This window comes from Vidua macroura, chromosome 2 (assembly GCF_024509145.1).
Source record: "Vidua macroura isolate BioBank_ID:100142 chromosome 2, ASM2450914v1, whole genome shotgun sequence".
NCBI lineage: Eukaryota > Metazoa > Chordata > Aves > Passeriformes > Viduidae > Vidua > Vidua macroura.
In genome coordinates this window covers 29815399-29832575 of record NC_071572.1, presented here as the reverse complement: position 1 = coordinate 29832575, position 17177 = coordinate 29815399, and the positions used below count along the sequence as shown (strand labels likewise).

The 17177-nt window shown below is 41.8% G+C and overlaps 1 protein-coding gene across 3 annotated transcripts; it reads left to right on the top strand.

The window, feature by feature from the left end:
• The first annotated feature begins 3056 nt into the window (after positions 1 to 3056).
• Positions 3057 to 16711, top strand: IL1R2 (interleukin 1 receptor type 2). 3 transcript variants are annotated; one of them, XM_053971617.1, is made up of 10 exons: positions 3057 to 3884; positions 4184 to 4314; positions 4410 to 4668; positions 6806 to 6980; positions 8385 to 8559; positions 9657 to 9722; positions 10447 to 10582; positions 12838 to 12983; positions 14271 to 14286; positions 14904 to 16711. In XM_053971617.1, coding segments are annotated over exons 1-10 (1368 nt in total). In that variant the 5' UTR covers positions 3057 to 3621; the 3' UTR covers positions 14905 to 16711. The 3 variants fall into 3 exon arrangements, with proteins under 3 accessions (XP_053827592.1, XP_053827594.1, XP_053827591.1); XM_053971619.1 differs by having other exon boundaries at positions 3057 to 3874; positions 14271 to 16711; XM_053971616.1 differs by having other exon boundaries at positions 14271 to 16711.
• Positions 16712 to 17177: the final 466 nt, after the last annotated feature.

Below are 17177 nucleotides of genomic sequence, written 5' to 3'. Positions count from 1 at the left end.
ACATCCCTGATCAAAATTCAGTATATCTATGCACCATTTTATCCATAAGAGAAGGAAGAGCAGTAAGAGATATTTTTTACTTTTATTGTCATTTGAGAGATGCACTAGTATGCATTGATGTTTAGACTGTCACAATTTAGTAGTTTAGATTATCATCTTCAGTTCAGTTTATAGGGAGAGCAATATCGCTTTACTGCTTTCAACAAACTCAGCTTTGCAGCAGTACTCCATCACTGCTGTTCCACATAGCATCAAGCATCATATATCAAGTAGGCTGTGCCCAGGGATGGTTTTCTGCTTTAAATAAAATCCAGCAAACCCCACTTTATCAGAAATAATTTCTTTATTTCACCAGTCTATGGCTGTGTGCCTGTGCACAGATACTCTGGGTCTCTCTAGACGTTACTTTGTCCCTTGTGCCTTGTTGATTTTTACACTGAGGGCCTCCTCCTCCCTGACCCTTCCAGCTCTTGAGAGTATAATTATTTTTCAAGTGTGCCTGCTTTCTATTGCAGTGAAAGGGTCTTTGGAAATTCCAGGAACCTGTAGTGGTGAGACAATCTGTAACCCAGCCGTGGCTGCTCTGGCCAAACTAGCACTCCCTCATGACAAATTGACGCATCGCCTTCTGTTTCTCCCACTTAGTCATATACAACTGGGGTATGTCAGCACTTATTCCTCCGGGTAAGCATGCAAATTCTTGTATACTTGGAGTCTGTTGTGCAGTGTGCTAATCCCTCAGTTTAGTTTTTCCCTTTCTGTTCCAGTTACTTGGTGATTCTCAGAGTTGAAGAGTTTCATTTCTTTCCTTTACTTTTTTCTGCTCCTCAAGACCCCATCTTGGAACTGTGCACAAGGCTATTATAAATTATTAAAACCAGGTTTTCTCATATCAGTAAGCCCAAGAACATGTGTTGGTGCAATAGTTGTGGTTTACTTTGCATCTGCTTTCTAGTCAGCTTTCAACATTCAAGATTTCTTAATACCTTGTCACCTTATTGTTATGTGAACCAGCGAAATTTACTTCAGTTTTTAATTGCATGAAGTTTGCTTAGCCAAACTGGATAACAGAATAACGAAGTCCAAGGGATTGCAGTTCTTGGATGCCAAACATTATCAGCCACAGAGCCACTATAACAGGGTAAGTTCCTCCAGGAGAAGCAGCAAAACCTGGGAGCTGCTTCAAGAAGCTGATACATTAACTGTCCCTTGTAGAAATGGTGTAATCCCCATTCCATGATGCCTGACTTCCACTGACTAGGGATAATGGACAAACATACCTTGCTTGTGGAGGCCTTTTGAAAATCTCTGTTGCAAGGAACTTCCAGAAGACTAGATATTTCTTGATATTTTGATTATTTTATGGGCGTGTCCAAGGACAGCAAAATCCACCCAACTGTGGCAAGGAACTGCATGTAGCCCTGGTGTGGGAAATATCTATCTAGTGAGATGAGCAATGAGTGAGACGTATGGGGAATAGTCTGGTCTTCAAGTCAGGAATTTCACATCTATGTTCCAGCATCTCGAGCTGTATCAATGACTCATCAGCAGAGCGAAACCACAAAATGACACCAGCTTCCCTAAGAGAGTCTCTCTATATATACAGCTGCTAAACTTGCACATTTCTGTTTATAAATACTCAGTGATAGCTAACCGCAAAACAACGTGGCCTTCTCAGCAGACATCTACTAAAAAAAAAAAAAAAAAAAGAAATTCTTGTTCTATATTTCCTTTTCTTCCTGAGTTATTCTAAACCAGACTTTTGCATCTCCAGATAAACAACTGAAACTTGAGGTCCTCATACTGCTGCATGTGATCAAGATATTTTCTGGGTAAAAAGACAGCCAGGGCAGAACTCTTCTGAAGAAAGCTGTTGAAAAGTGTTGATCCTTCTTAGATGTATCTGAGGATATTAGTCTATCCGGGAACTGCAGTCCCTCACTTGATTACCCTCTTCTAAAAGGCCAAAATTGCCTTTGAAAAGACAATTCATAATCCTTTTCTTACTCCCTCTCATGAGCCTGGAAACCATAATTTGCTTCTAGCTGTTATTTCTTTATACCCCATTGCAAGAGAGCCTTAATGCAGGCTGTCACACTAAAATGGATGTTATGAGAGGAAAGGGGAATCAGCACATTTGTGATTCACCAAGGATCTGGGAAATCGCGGAAGATTTATGTTGTCCATGAAGAGCTTGATAAACCACAAAATGTGAAGATTGCAATTATTTAACTGCTGTGCAATTATTTAGCTGCTGGCTATGCTGCAGTGCACCTTTTGTTACCTGTGAAAATTTTTACTTGAGGTAGCGTGTGAAATAGTCATGTGAAGACATGAGTGTATGCAAGCTACCATTCGTCAGAAAAGGGGAAAATTAGTCATATATTTAGCAGTCATTTCCCCTTTTTTTTGGGAAATCCAAACACATATTTTCTCTCTGTCTCTGCCTCTCTTTCTCTTATCCTCACTCTACGGAAGGAAAGAAAGTTGGGTCTAAAACGTTGTTTGGTTTTGACACAAATCTGATTGGGCAATGAGAAACAAATTTCCGCTGTGTGTTGAGCTCAACCCTATATAAGGTCCTCATCAGGAATTTTCAGTCTGATAGCTTCTTTTTGTGAGATGCTTATGGCTGAAAGACTACAGGAACACAGGTAAGTGAATCTGATTGAAATTTGGGAATGAAAACCTTCCCTAAACTCTCAAATGGCTTATGGAGATTGTTAGTTACTGAACCAAAGGGACCAGGAAGCTCTGAACAGAATAACCAAGAATTTTTGTCAGGCAAAGGATCTGAGAGAGAAACTCACCTGCTACAGGGTATCGATGTGAACCGTGGGGCTTGTTAATGCCTCTAGCACCTGGTTCAGGTGTAGCCGAGAGAGGCTAGAGCTCCATACGAATGCCATGGAAACCTGCACAGACCTAAGAGTAGGGGAGATGACCCATGGTTATGAAAGAGTATTATTGAGCAAGAGGTTGGTTTTGTGGTATTGTACAGATGACAATAATCTGGAAATAGTTTATTGTAGTCAAACTATCAGATTTCAGGTACATATAGCTACTAGAACAGGAAGAAATTTGGATTAAAACCATGATGGAAGTATGAGCATTACAGGATACAAAAAGATGCCCAAAGGTGTACACCTATGAATATGGCTTTGTTATATTGGTAGAAATATTTATCTTTGGTTTTGATTTGAAATAGTTGTACAGTCATTTAATATTCATCATACTTTTAAGGTAATGTTAAATGCATGCAATTTCCATTTCTGTACATAAAATGGAAATGTATCATGTGGATATGTGTACTGTATTTCTCATAAATTCCTTACAAAGGGCATAAACTAGTGCCTCTATCCAGCATGTTTTATATATTTTTGCCCACGGCACACCAAGGTAAAGCATGATCAATCAACTGACTAGCAGGAGCTGAGGCCTCGTGGCAGATTAGAAGCATTCATGATGTACACAGACACTGCCATGCCCATGTCAAGTCCACACAGATGACACCTGATGAATGACTGGCAGAGGATAATTTTGTTTTCCCTTAGCAGCCACCCTGTCTGATTTTCAGGACAGGTTGTTCAGGGTTTTCCTTATCTTTTTTTTTTAGAACAGATGGTAATAGTGTCCATGCTGAAAACTTGTGCACCACCATCAAGATGGGTATATGTGCCATGGGAGTCAATGTTTTTGTCCCAACAGAAACATTTGTTGAAGACAAGAAAGCTTGGCTCTGCTTGTAGCAGGAAGTTTTCCTGCAGCCTGATTCACACTAGCTGGCCTACTTTGCTCCTGTGTTCACCCAAGCTACTACACCACAGCTCACTCAAAGCAGCCGACCTGTGCCTCAGTCACATCTTAATGCAAAGTAAGCAGAGGTAAATGTTTCCACCCGTAGCTGTTGCTCTGAAAAGCTGTGGGGACATCAGCATCTTGTGGTATGCTGTTTTCATCTTCTGGAGTGAAAGGGAAGGGCCAGAAGTGATAGGTGTATGCCAAGCCAGATGTTCTGGTTCCACAGTTCAGCTCTCATAAACTAGGGATTGAGACACCTTTCTGCTCACTGAGGATGGACCAAAACTTCCCAGGTCTGGAATGAGAAAAATAGCAGTTAATTCTTTAGATAATGTTGAGTATTTTGATTATATAATCTGTCTTGTAATAAACTTCCTTGTAGATTTCAAAACACTTTCCTTCAACCCTCTTCTTCTGATTTCCTGTGGAAAAAAATGCATGGGCTCTTCTTTGTTCTGGTGACGTGCACAGTAGGTGCCTCTGCTTTCAGACTCCAGCAAGTCAAAAACACAGGTAAGTGTATTTGTCTTTTTCCCTTCTGTTTCCCTCACCATTCTTTTAAATGTTCCTCTCTGACAGTAATGTAAAAATATCTCTGATTTGTATAGAAAACTGCCCAGATCACACCGCGTTTTTCAAACACTTCCATGAACTGCATGGAGAACCTGTGGTTCTGAAATGCCCTTCTACCACACACAAACATTTGGATTTCTCTGCCTTGACCCCTAATATCACATGGCATAAAAATGGTTCAAACACCATGATATCAGGAAGAGATGAAGATTCAAGAATCTGGGCAAAAGGAAATGCACTCTGGTTTTTACCAGTGATGCTAGAAGACTCAGGAGTATATATCTGCACAAGAAGGTAAGTATTTAAAAGAAAATCTTGTTCACTAACAAAATGACTATGTCTAAATACATTACCTTGATTCTAAACTCCAGTTACATTCAGAGCATTTCTGGATTAGATCATTTCCTCGCTGACCTTATTAGAGAGAAAAAATGTGGGAAGTCAGGACCCTTAGAATGTGTTGTGTGTCTTCAATAGTTACCAATACTGAAACCTGGATAAATGGTGACACAGGGTTGCCACTTTGGCTGCAATCATATAGAAGAATAGTGTACAGAGAGTTTTTTCTAATTACCTCTTAGCCAGTCAGTGCTATGACAAGTGGGACATGCTGCAGGCAGTGGCTTTGCTGTTGCACCTCAGATTGCCTTATGAAACATATATAAGGCATTGTGGCTCTGCAGTGGCTTTCCTCTTCCCTCTTCCATATCCCTGGTCTTCACTTTTATTCTGAGTCACACTTTAAACCAGAATTTGATTGACTTGGTACTGTTGGAAGGCTTTTCATGAGACACAAGTGTGTACTTGCTAGACTAGTACCAGACTTGTGGTGTTGCAGAGCAATGTTAGCCATGGCTCTTTTCAGCCGTATTGGTAATTTTTTTTCTGAGTGTTTTCAATCTGACAATGCACTTGTACCACGTCAAAAGAGATGCCAGGGTCTGGATTTGTCGAGGACTAAGGAAGGCAAAAAATCCCATCACCTTTAGGGCCTGAACTTCTGAAGATGTTCCAGGTCCCTGTCCCCTGCCATCTCCTGCTGCCAGCCAGCCTCTTAGTATACCTCTGGCACTTGGCTGTAGGGTTTATACTGGAGAACATATCTCTACCTCCCTGGAGCTGCTTGTGGACATCATGGTCTCCTTGCTTGCATGGCACACCTTGTGAGGGATGCATGTCAGCAGTAGAAGAGATGGACAAGCTGAGAAATCATGCTTAGCATGTCAGGTTGGCCTTTCCCCACGTCTCAGCAGCAATTTCAGTTGTGGAGCAGAAGAGAAGACACTGGTAGTGAAGCCCAAACAACAGAAGGTTGCAAATACTCTAGAGCAGAGTAGTTGCCTGAGATATTCAAGAATGCTTTTAAATCCCCTTTTTGGACTATTCTGCCTCACTTTGTCAATATATGACACTATGGCAGTGTTACTGAGGATCTAGTAAAATGCTGTGAAATTTGTTCGAAAAAGACATGCAAGAGCCAAGCAGGTAACTTCATTGCTAACATTATTGCAGTATTAATAAAGTGCAAGCAAATTACATTTCCTTTACAAATTATCCCGCAGGGAAGGCAGCAAGTCTTTTTACCAACTCTGTAAAATGAAGGTAGCAGCAAACTATCAGAGATCTCTGCTTCTGTGTTCTGGGGACAAAATATTTTGGATTTGGGCATCTGGCCTGTACGTGACAGATGGCCACAGTGCCTTGGCAATATTGTCAGTCTGCCTGCTTGCAGCCCACAGCTGCTCTCCTGGAGGTGGCAGCCCAGCCTCCCTGGCTTTGCTGGCACCTTCAAGGATCATGCCTGAGTAACAGCATCTCTGAAGCAGGCTTCCAGAGGTTGTAAAGGGTGGAATTTAAGCATCTATCTCTTCCAGTGTGGTCTTCCTTGGGACTGGAAATGATTGTCACTTGGGGCCAGAAAGGAAAGTTGAATATTGTGAACCTTTCAAAGCCAGAATGCCTTATTTGCTACAGAAAATTACATTTACTTTCAGAATTGTCTATGTTTGTGCAATAGTAACTGCAGATGTACTGTAATACACACTTCAAGCTTTTCATTTAATCATTAGGGTTTTCACAGTCAAAACCTTTTCCAAGGAAATGGGGGAAGGTTCATGACACATCTGTTACTGTTCAGGTCAACATGTTCCCCCTCCTCAGACAGTTAAAATCGTGCTGCAACCTAAAGGTGCACAGGAAACTTATTGTACTAAAAAGAAAAGAAAAGACTGAAGGTCTGAGGCAGATGTGTCAGCAACATGTTTCAATTGTGCCAAAAGAACAGTACCAGTCATTTTCCACTCTCCTGCCTGGTGTGATCTTAGTCTTGGCCTCTGTTAAGGAGGGAAATGGAGCCAGGAGGAAACCAAGGGTGTTATTTGAGTTCCTCTCATCACTCTTGGGGGCTCACCTCTCCCTGCTCTGTCACCAGGAACTCCTCCTACTGCGCCGAGGTCTCCATCCACCTCACAGTTGTAGAGAAAACAGCTGCTTGGGAGATTGCCTATCCCCAGGTCCTATTCACTTTCACCTCTGGAAAGATTGTTTGTCCTGACCTCTGGGATTTTACACCAAACAGGACAAGCCTGGAGCTCAAGTGGTACAAGGTAGAACATTTACTTCCTCTTTGTGCACAGCCTCATCCCAACTGGGCACATAAATATTCACTTTACGTTTCTCCTGAACATCATGTTGTTTAAGTCACTAGCATAGTGTAATATACTGGGATTTTTGGGGCAGATGTATACATTTTAAGAAAAGTTCTCTGGGGCATACTCAGAACAGAGTGAAGTGTTCCACATGTTTTATGCTCTCACAGGCAGTGCAACTGTTTATACGGCTAGATTACTTACCCAACTCCAGGGTGTGCCACCTGATATCAGGTCCTTCTCTTTGACACTGTGCTTCTTTTCATGGCCCCTCTGGTGAATCCCATAATGTAGGACCTCCCAGGGATACTGCCTCCATGTTCAGGTGGGGTAGCTTTCATTAATCAACTGGAATACACCATTTGGAAATACTGGATTAATTACATAATGCCTGGAGTGTTCTCTTGCCTAACTGGCCAGTTTGCTTATTTTCAAGTAGGCAAGCCTGGTTTTGCCTCTAAGATCAAATACAACATCCTTGGCTGTTCAATTTCACACTGGAAAGCAGGGGATTCTTCTTCCATTTCCATAATATCTTGATTTAGCTTTTATTTACACTCCCACTATGATCACACGCTCTGCCTTGTGCAGCTGTAGCCTTACCATAGGATGCAATATACAGGCTGGCTTGCAGTGCTTAGGCTATGATCTGTACCATACCAGCAAAATGTTGCTGCTCAGCACTCCCTTCAGAAGTGGGAACTTAACCCACTTTACCTAAGCGAAAGGCTGCCCCCCTCAATATGGTTCTTGTTACAAATGTAAGAAAGAGCTACCCCACCTTCATGAGGGTCGGACATAATTTCTACTAGCAGGTGTCCAGACCCTGTATGAACAGTGCCTTAGGGATACAGAGCAGGAATTTCTAATAGTTTATAGGGTAAGTAACAGTTACGTGAAATCCTGCATGATTACAAGTATTTGTCTTCAAAGAATGCCTTAGAATATTACTCTTCTGTGGTCATGTATGGAAAGTATGGATACCTACACATGGATATGTATGGATAACATTGTGAAAACCTCCATAGGTATTAAAATCTTGTGTGCTTGCTCTTAAGATGACTCAAGGAAGAGCCTATTATATGTTTTTCATCTTAAAATGTGCACTATTGAAGAGCTATGCACACACATTATAGATAGATAAAAATAGCAATTCTTCACACTTCACACATATAGCGCCACAAGGCATTTTAGAGATGGATACACATTAAAAGAACTTGTGCTTCGGTGGGAAAGCAGAACTGCTCAGATTTCCCAGTGATAAGTGAACTTCTAATAACAGTGAGACAGAGATAATTTGTCTGAGAGTTACACAGGGTGTAGCTATCTGAGTCATAACATCAGTTACTGTCCTTTCTCCAGGATGCTCAGCCTTTGGAAGAGGACAATGAAAGATTCATCATTCTGAAAGGTTCAGTGTCTCTGATCATGACATCTGTGCTACCAACAGACGCAGGGTATTACACCTGCAAGATGTCATTTCCATTTGAAGGTGTGGTGTATGAAATCACCAGGAGAATTCAACTGGAGACTGTTGGTAAGTATAGTATCAGATGATCCGAGGGATGGAGAACGTCTCTCAGCCTTTCTCCAGGAAAGGCTGAGAGAATTGGGTTTATTCAGCCTGGAAAAGAGAAGGCTTCGGTGTGACTGAATTGTGGCCTCCCAGTACCTGAAGGGGGCTTATAAGAAAAATGGAGAGGGGCTTCTTACAAGAGCATGAAGTGACAGGACAAGGGCGAATGGCTTCAGACCGAAAGAGGGCAGGTTGAGATTAGGAGAAAGTTTTTTACTGTGAGGGTAGTGAGGCACTGGCACAGGTTGCCCAGAGAAGTTGTGGATGCTCCCACCCCCATCCCTGGAATTGTTCAAGGCTAGGTTGGATGGGGATTTGAGCAACCTGCTTGAGTGGAACGTGTCCATGCCCATGGCAGGAGGGTTGGAACTAGTGGTCCTAGAAACCTTTTAGGAAAGGCTTTAGGAACATTTAAGGTTCCTTCCAACCTAAACGATTCTGTGGTTCTATGATTCAATGATGGACACATTAAAACATTACAGCACATAAGAAAACCTCTTCTTTGCTAATAAAATTCTTGAGAGGAGCTGATGCTCAGCCTTTCAGATGCGCCAAGGGAGGGCTTGTCCTGGCCCTGAAGGGGCTCCCGCAGCACCCCTGGCAGGGCGGGGGTCTCTCCTGCAGGTACCTGCGCTTGTTAAACGGAATAATTGATGTCTTGGGAGCAGGACACTCGGCGTGTCACTGCCGAGGCCTTCGGGGAGCTCGGAGACCAGCCATTCGGCGGCGGCCCAGGGCGGGGACAGGCCGCTGTGTCACAGCGGGGACGGCGCGGCGGGCCCGGGGCGCTGCTGCGCAGAGCGGCCGGCAGGGGGCGCCCGTGCCGCACATTGCTCGCGCCGTCCCTGAGGCCCGGCGGGGAGCGGGATCCTGCCCGTCCCCACAGCCGCGGGGCTCCGGCATGGAGCGGCAATACCTCTGCTTTCCGGCGGCTTTAGCAATCGAGTCCTTTCCTGGAAGACGACGGGTGTTGGGTGAAGTGGCGTGTTTCTGGTTCTGGGGCCATGGCCACGTTTTCTCTTGTCTTAGCACTGACTCTGTTCTCTTTTTCTGCCAAGAGCAAGAGAAGAGAATTACCCCGATAATTGTGTATCCAGCCCAAAAGACAACATCAGCTGCTCTTGGTAAGGTCCAACATCATATTTGGAAATGTTTAGTCAGAGAAAAGCAGGTCCTCTTATGGTGTAATTTGTTGGTATAAATTGTTGTAGGTTTTTGATCTCAATTATATTAGTTGAGGGTTGGTTCTGGGGTATTCTTTGCTTTCTAACGTCTACAACCAGATGCTGTCTTCTGGGTTTATAGATATACTTCCATATAATATAGATACACATCAGTCTGAAATCTCCTTATTTCTGAGTTACAGTAATTATAGCGATTAAAAATTTTAGAAATTCTGCAAAATCATTTTATCCCTGGAAGTCCAACCTTCAGCTGAATGTCCTCACCCACAGCATCTCTGAGTGAAGCTGTGCTGCTGGTTACTGCAGCTGCTCCAGAAGGGTAAATCACACAGTGCCCTTTGGGCTGCACGATGTCAGAAGGGGCAAGGCCACGGGGACACAGCCTTGCCTCTGGGGAGTGTGTTTAGTGCAAGAGCTGGTAAGTGTGGCAATAGGGAAATTATTTGGTTAGCAGCAGGAAGGACTGCCACACTGAAGGGTCTTGCTGCCAAGGAGTAGAGGATCAAAAGCAATCTGGAGATTAACCTCAGTTTTGAAAGTAGTGGTTCTTGACGTGTGTGGGACCTCCCACTGGAGCTGCTGGTTTTCAACAAAAGAAAGAGTAGTTCTTCATGTGTGTCTAAATTGTTTTTCAATCTTTTTTTTTTTTTTTTTTTTTTGACAGGCTCCAAGATGACTCTCCCGTGCAAAGTGTTTGTTGGGCTGAGCAGCCATTTCCAAACTGATGTGGAATGGCTGGCAAATGACAGCAGCGTTGACGTGGTTTATAAACAAAGCAGAGTTACAGAGGGGGAACGACAGTAAGTCTGGCTGAAAGTGCTTCCTGTGCTTATTGTTCTAACCTGCAGTGCTACAGGGGCTCTCAGTGCAGCTGAATGCCAGGTAATGAAATGGGAAATGGACAGATCTGAAGTGAAGGTGAGAGCTGAGGAAAAAAATGTGCAGGCAAGCAAATAAACCCCCAAGTCCAACCAGTCAGTGAAATAAATGCTTTATCTCTGTTTTTTGTGACATGGTATTTTGCAAATGAGCCAACTTTGAGACAAACTTTAAGCACATTTTCATGAGCAACTGAGCTGTTTTAAGGGCTGACTGCAGTGGAAAGCAAGGAGACTTGATCCTTCCCAGAGCTTCTCTTACTTCTCTCCTTACACCACGCTAGCAATTGGCAACGTTCTCTCCCTGACATTCATGAGGTTCTCAGAATACACTAAGACAACAGAAAATTATCTAGTGGTTTGATGGTTTTTGTTTTGTTTTCTAAATAACACTGTTTTCCCCCCTAAGCTTGTTCTTTTCCGCATTAGTGAGTTAAACTGACTCACACAGACACCTGCTGAGTGCTAGAACAGATGCTAGGGTAGTGCTGAAGGGAATGCTGGTGGGAGAGAGAAACAGGATGCTCCACATCCTCTTGCCCTGATTCATAGAGTGTTCCAGTCTTGAGGAGCCTTCTTTCAGCTGCCTCATAGCTACATACCTCAAGGCTTTTCCCATGAGGAAAGGGAAAGATACCTGCTTTCTGTACCTGTGATGAGTTACCTGAGTAACTCACTACATCCGGGCACATCTCTACTGTTTTTGTAAACGTGAGCTAAACTTTCTGACTGAAATCTCTTCACTGAGTACCAAATCAGCTTCTTTAGTTTCTTGTTTCATGAAGCTTGGAGTTCCAAAACAGATCATTACCCTTGCCTGGTGGCTATGCCTGTACTGGTGGACAGAGCCCAGAAGGTTCCTTGGCTCTGGGATGCCATTGCCTCTGCTGTTACTTGCTAAACTGGTCACACACCAGCTAGCACCTTCCCAAAGGGTTTCTGGCTATTGATTAAGGTTTAGCATAGGCTAGGGACCATTTCCAACAGAGTTCAGGGATGTGGCATCTGTATTTTGAGGGTCAAGAATATTTAACTCTTATGGATGTGAGATGGTTTTGGCAATTTGCGGCCACCAGTGCCAGATAACAGCCTGGCCATGCTGCAGGCAGAGGTAACATAGGAACTCAGCTGAATGCCCAGGCCTTTAGGTGTTTTCCCATTCCCCACAGCATGACTGGGGAAATTGATCTTGTTTATACGGATAAGTGAAAATGCATTAAACCTGTGGCCGGGAACCATAAAAATGTACTGCAGGTATAGTCTCTGCAGGCTTTAGAATAGAACAGCACTTTATTGGATTTTAAAAATTAATTTTCTTATGCCTACCACTATCATTATTGCTGTTATATATTATCATACAATTGCACAAGCACATTGACAGTGACAGATGAGGTTCCTGCAGGACCCACAGTGTGTGAGACACCCCAGTTCTGCTGGAAGCCCTCATTACAGCAGCATGACAAAACAGCTCAAATGCCACTGGGAAACCAAATTCCCCGCAGAAATCTCTGGCAAAGAGCTCCTGGGAGGAGCACCTGGGGAATTGCTGCTGTGCAATGCAGCTTATAATGGACAACTGCTCTGGTAATGACTAAAAGATATCAAGGGACAATGTCTGACTCCAGCTAAAAAACCAGTTTCAAATAGTGGGACTCCTAAAATAATCATGTTGAAATTAGCTGGAAACTTCTTGGACAGTTTCTTGTATTGAGCTATTGGCTTTGAGCATGTGATAGACAGGAACGGTGGTTCAGCTTTCTCAGAGAACATTTGCAGGATGATGTTCTCCATATGTCCTCTTCCAGCTGATTGTAAGAATTAACCTCAGGTGGTCAGAGAAAAGGAATTAGGTCCTTGCACAATGCTAATGTATCGAAGATACACAGAATTTCACTTGTCTTTTCACTCTCACTTTTCTTTATTTTTGCAAGACAAATCCAGGTATTTTTTTCCCTCTAGACTCCAAAAACTGCAGGATAGGTACTGCCCACTGGGACTCAAGTAATTAGCACAACTGGGCTGAAGACAATGGGCATCCTTGAATGCTGAGGGGCTGGTTCAGAAATAAACCAAAATCCAATGCATTTTCTTGCAATGTGCTGTTAGAATGAACATATCAAATAGAGAAAAGCTATCTTATTAAAATAATTAACATGAAATCTTTCTTATTCTTCCAGAGAAATTGTAGAAAATGGTGAGAACTTCATTGAAGTACCACTGATTTTTGATTCTGTTGAAGAGGTGGACTTTTATACAGACTTCACCTGTCTGGCCCAGAACAGATATGGATACCAAGAACTGCCAACAAGGGTCAAGCAGGAAGGTAGTTATTTTTACTGCTTATTTTTGATAATTTTTATTATTATTCTAATGCTAAATTATCGTCTGATCTGTTTATACTGTAAGAGACTAGAGTTACTGCCTGGGGAAAATCTGGTTGCCTCTTTCACCTGTAGTCTTTGATACAGCCTATTCACAAAATGCACCTTCTGTAGGTCATTCACTGACCTTTTATGCAGGAATAAGGATCTGTCTGTGCTGGTATATCTGTTTATTGGATAAAACTCCAATTTAGATATACTTTGTGAAATAAGTGTTCCAGTGAGACTACTGGCAAACTCTCTTTGCAGCAAGGCCAAATCTCTTCCAGTTCTTCAACAAGTAGGGAAAAGACAATAACAGAATAAATGATTAGAGTGTTCCTTCTCCTTATGCACAGACTGCTGCCAAAATAACAAGAAGTGTAAATTATGATGGGTGTTGTTATTTTGGCTCCTAGTGATGGGAAGAGAAGACCTAAACTCAGCACAATTTAACATTGCAGTGTGATAAACCATTGGCCAAGAGCCAGCTGTATAAACAATGTGAAGCAATGCTAATTGTTTCTTTGCATGATGTTGGTGAATCACCAAAGCTTGCTCACACTGTCTTAGAAAGGCACATGAACCCTTTCAGACTTCATTATCAGTTATGACTCACTCCAGCACTCTGATGAGAGATTTATACTCATTCTGCTGGATCATGTGCTGCCCTTGTCTTCCATGAGCTACAAAGGAATAACTACAGAATAGGCAATACACATTGGAACAATCCAGAATGGTCTGGACAGACACTGGCGTTGGAAATTAGACAGATTTGGGAAGAAGTTCTGAGTCTTGGGTTGATCATTACTAATTTATAAGCTGCTCTGTAGGAAAAAAATTATTAATCTGACTTGAGGGTGGACTAATTGTTAAGTAGTCCTGCTCCACACAGTGCTTGGATTTCCTGCTTTGAATGTCTCTGCTTTTAACAAACCAAGATAGAAAGCACACAGCTGCTCTGATCAGGGGTTCAGAAAATTTGGTGTATGCAAAAGATTGAACTTTAAATTCTTGCTCTCTGTTGTTTTCCAATCCTTCCTCCTATCTTCATGAACACATTTCCCAGAATGCTTAATCAATAGATCTCTTCCTTTCAAAGGTGATAAGCCCTGCTGGAAGGTTAACTTGCAGACATCCTTTTTATTGTCATTTCTCCTCTTCCAACTTGAATATAGAGAACTATGTTCCTGGGAGTTTGTTGTTTTTTTTTTCTGTTTTTCTAATACTTAATTTGTTTACTTTTCCAGCTGTTGGTCTGTCCTGGTACGTTGCAATGATTCCTGTTGCGCTGGCCTGTTTGATCTTGGGAGGGGTATGCATGCACAAGTGCTGGAAGCGGAGAGCTGATAAAGGATATACAATACCAAAGGTGTAAAATGCATTTTGTTCTCCAACTGCCAAGAGAACAAAAAATCACCCTGGCTATCTTTCACATCAGACACAGCAAGCATTTCAGACCTGATATACTGCATTCCCAACAGACTGATAATAACAGTTCTTTCCCACTTTTCCCAGTCTTCTATGATCTGATGAAGTTAAGAATATAAGTTTGCATTTTTATGCTGCTTAGAGGCAGGAAATCTGGTTCTATTATTTTGCAACTAGGGTGCAATCTGTAGAATTTTGGAACACAAAATCGTGCTCTGGATATGGGAAGGGTAGGGAAAGGGAGGTGCTCTCACCCTTTGTAATTCCAATAGATATACTGTTTTTAAAAAAAAAAAAGGATAAGAAACCCCCTAAAGTCTGAAAAGGGAAGCTAAGGAAGATTGCTACAGAAGGGTTATTTGACACTAGAGGGAAAAAAGAATTTTTCTATGCTACCAGACTAAATTTATTTTACTTGAATCTAAAAAAAGCCATTTGTTTTCCCTTTTCAGAGCCAAATGCAGTTGTCACAGCAACTGTGTATCTGTGAACTTCTCCACAAAAAAACTAATTCTGTTCACCACTTGGATTACACTTTGCTTAAATAGACTGTCTCAGAACATCCCTCCCCCCAGAGATAACTCCATCTGTATAACAGATAACTGTACACAGAAGAATTCAGTCTTGTTTTATCTACCAATATGTTGTAGCTGGAGATTCATAAGCAGCTATAACACGTTGTCATCTTTGCCAAGGAAAGAATTGGAGGGATGTTTAAGTGTTTTGAGAGTAATTTGGCTAATAAAAATTTTTATTCCTGGAAGTGATTGGACAGATTGCCAGTAATAATGAACAGTCTCACATTTTTTGTGCCTCCAGCCCTTTTGTGACCAGTCTGGTGTAGCTTCAGATTGTGTCCTTTAAATTGCAGTATGCAAATTGGTTACACAAGATGCAAAACACTGCCTGTTAGGTTAACCTAGCTGGATTCTAGTCTGACATAAATGATAAGGGAGCAATAAATAATCAGTGACCATGTTGTACTTTGAGGGTCAGAATGAGTAAAATTATTTGGTTACTTCCTCTCTTAAAGAGATACCCACTCATGACAGCTGAGAAATTGTTACATGATATAGAATATATATTATCTTCATCTGTATAGGAGGGAAGAGAACCTGCATTAAGGCCTAGATTAGTACAGATCCGTAACTATACCAACACCTCTACCTCTAGCAATATCAAAATAATACCAACACCTCTCACAGGCACCAAAGATAAAGCTTTTTGTTCGCACAAGTCATCCCAGAGGATTTTCAAACTCTGTAGGAAAAAAAAATCAGGAAAAACTTTGGCTACAAAAGACCAAATTGTAACACACTAGAGAAGTGAATGGCTCACATCCATCTGGGAGAGACCATGACCTTATTTCTTTCCACCACTACCTCTGATTGGCTCTGAGTTTGGCCCAATAAATATCTGGAAGGCTTTTGAAGAGTAGGATGTGGCTTGAGTTAAGAAATCTTCACTCTATTAGCAAGAACATTCATATGTAATGAGATTCAAACCAAAGCCTCCCTTTAAATACTCTAAATGCTTGTTATGAAGATACAAGCTCAGAGATTAAGTTCTGACGCATTTTAGGTCAAAGGCATCCAGACACTACCACAGGAGCCACTGTTTCCAAGTGTAGAATAGTAAAGATGATAAGGACTACAAGTATTTTATGGGCAAATGGGAAAAAGGTGGATGCAAATGTGGAGAAGAGTCAGTCCACTTGGATATCTGTTTTTTGAAGGGAGAAAGCTGTAGATGAACTGACCAATGTTCAGTTGGAGGGAACATTGAAAATGTTTAGAAGCATCAGGAATGCTCATTATTTTCAAGCAATTGCTAGTCTGTACCTAGAGAACAAATTAGGTTTGTCAATAAGTGTAATGTTTAAACATGTGATTTGCTCTTCCTTTCCATCTGTATCCTCCAAGAGTAGTGTGATCACGCACCTGGCTGTCTGTGCAGGGTTGGATTTCCCTAAGTAGTGGAAAAAACCCAGAACTTTTGGTATACAGAGTACTGATGCCATAAGAAAGTTAAATATCTCAGATCCTTTTCCAAAACCAGAGAAGGAGTAAAAATATGATTATCAGACAAAAATTAGAGAATTGCTGTTACATACTCAGTGGCATCTTGAATATAAAAGGAAAGTAAAGAAACAAAGGCTTATCTTTTATGAAGTGATATTTGCTTCTCTGACTACTAGTATAATATTCTGAAGGTTTTCCTCATAAATAGATGTCTTCAGGTGAACTACACAATGTAAATATTTTACAGATAGATTTGAACAAGTGACCTACATAATGTAAATGCTTTACACTGATTTGTATCATTATACACAAGGGCAACATGGTTTAAGTTTTGAAAATGTTATGTGGAAAAAAGGAAACAAATAAACCCAAACCAAAACGCTGGTGTGTGAGTTGAGTGGGAAGAGAGATGTGACATATGAGATGTCTCTTTGAGGACGGCAGCTCTTTCCCAAACCAGAAAAGAAGTACAGTATTAGGAAACATCACATCAAGGATTCAGGGCTTTGCACCACAATGTTTCTCTTCGGAAAAATTATGGATGTAATGAGGACAAGGTCACCTTGTTCCTGGGACTGTGTTGGTTTATACTATTTTCCAGAGAGCTAGTCTATCTGCAAAAACTTCAGAGGCACACCTACAGAGGGAAAAAAACTGATGTACTATGGTCTTGGCATGAATTAGCATCCAGGACAGAGGCTTTTT

Coding starts and splice junctions, on each gene's coding strand:
- IL1R2 (XM_053971616.1), top strand. CDS start 3,622: ATGGTAATAGTGTCCATGCTGAAAACTTGTGCACCACCATCAAGATGG. Junction 3,885..4,183: donor TTAATGCAAAGTAAGCAGAG/GTAAATGTTTCC, acceptor ACTTCCTTGTAG/ATTTCAAAACACTTTCCTTC. Junction 9,723..10,446: donor GACAACATCAGCTGCTCTTG/GTAAGGTCCAAC, acceptor TTTTTTTGACAG/GCTCCAAGATGACTCTCCCG.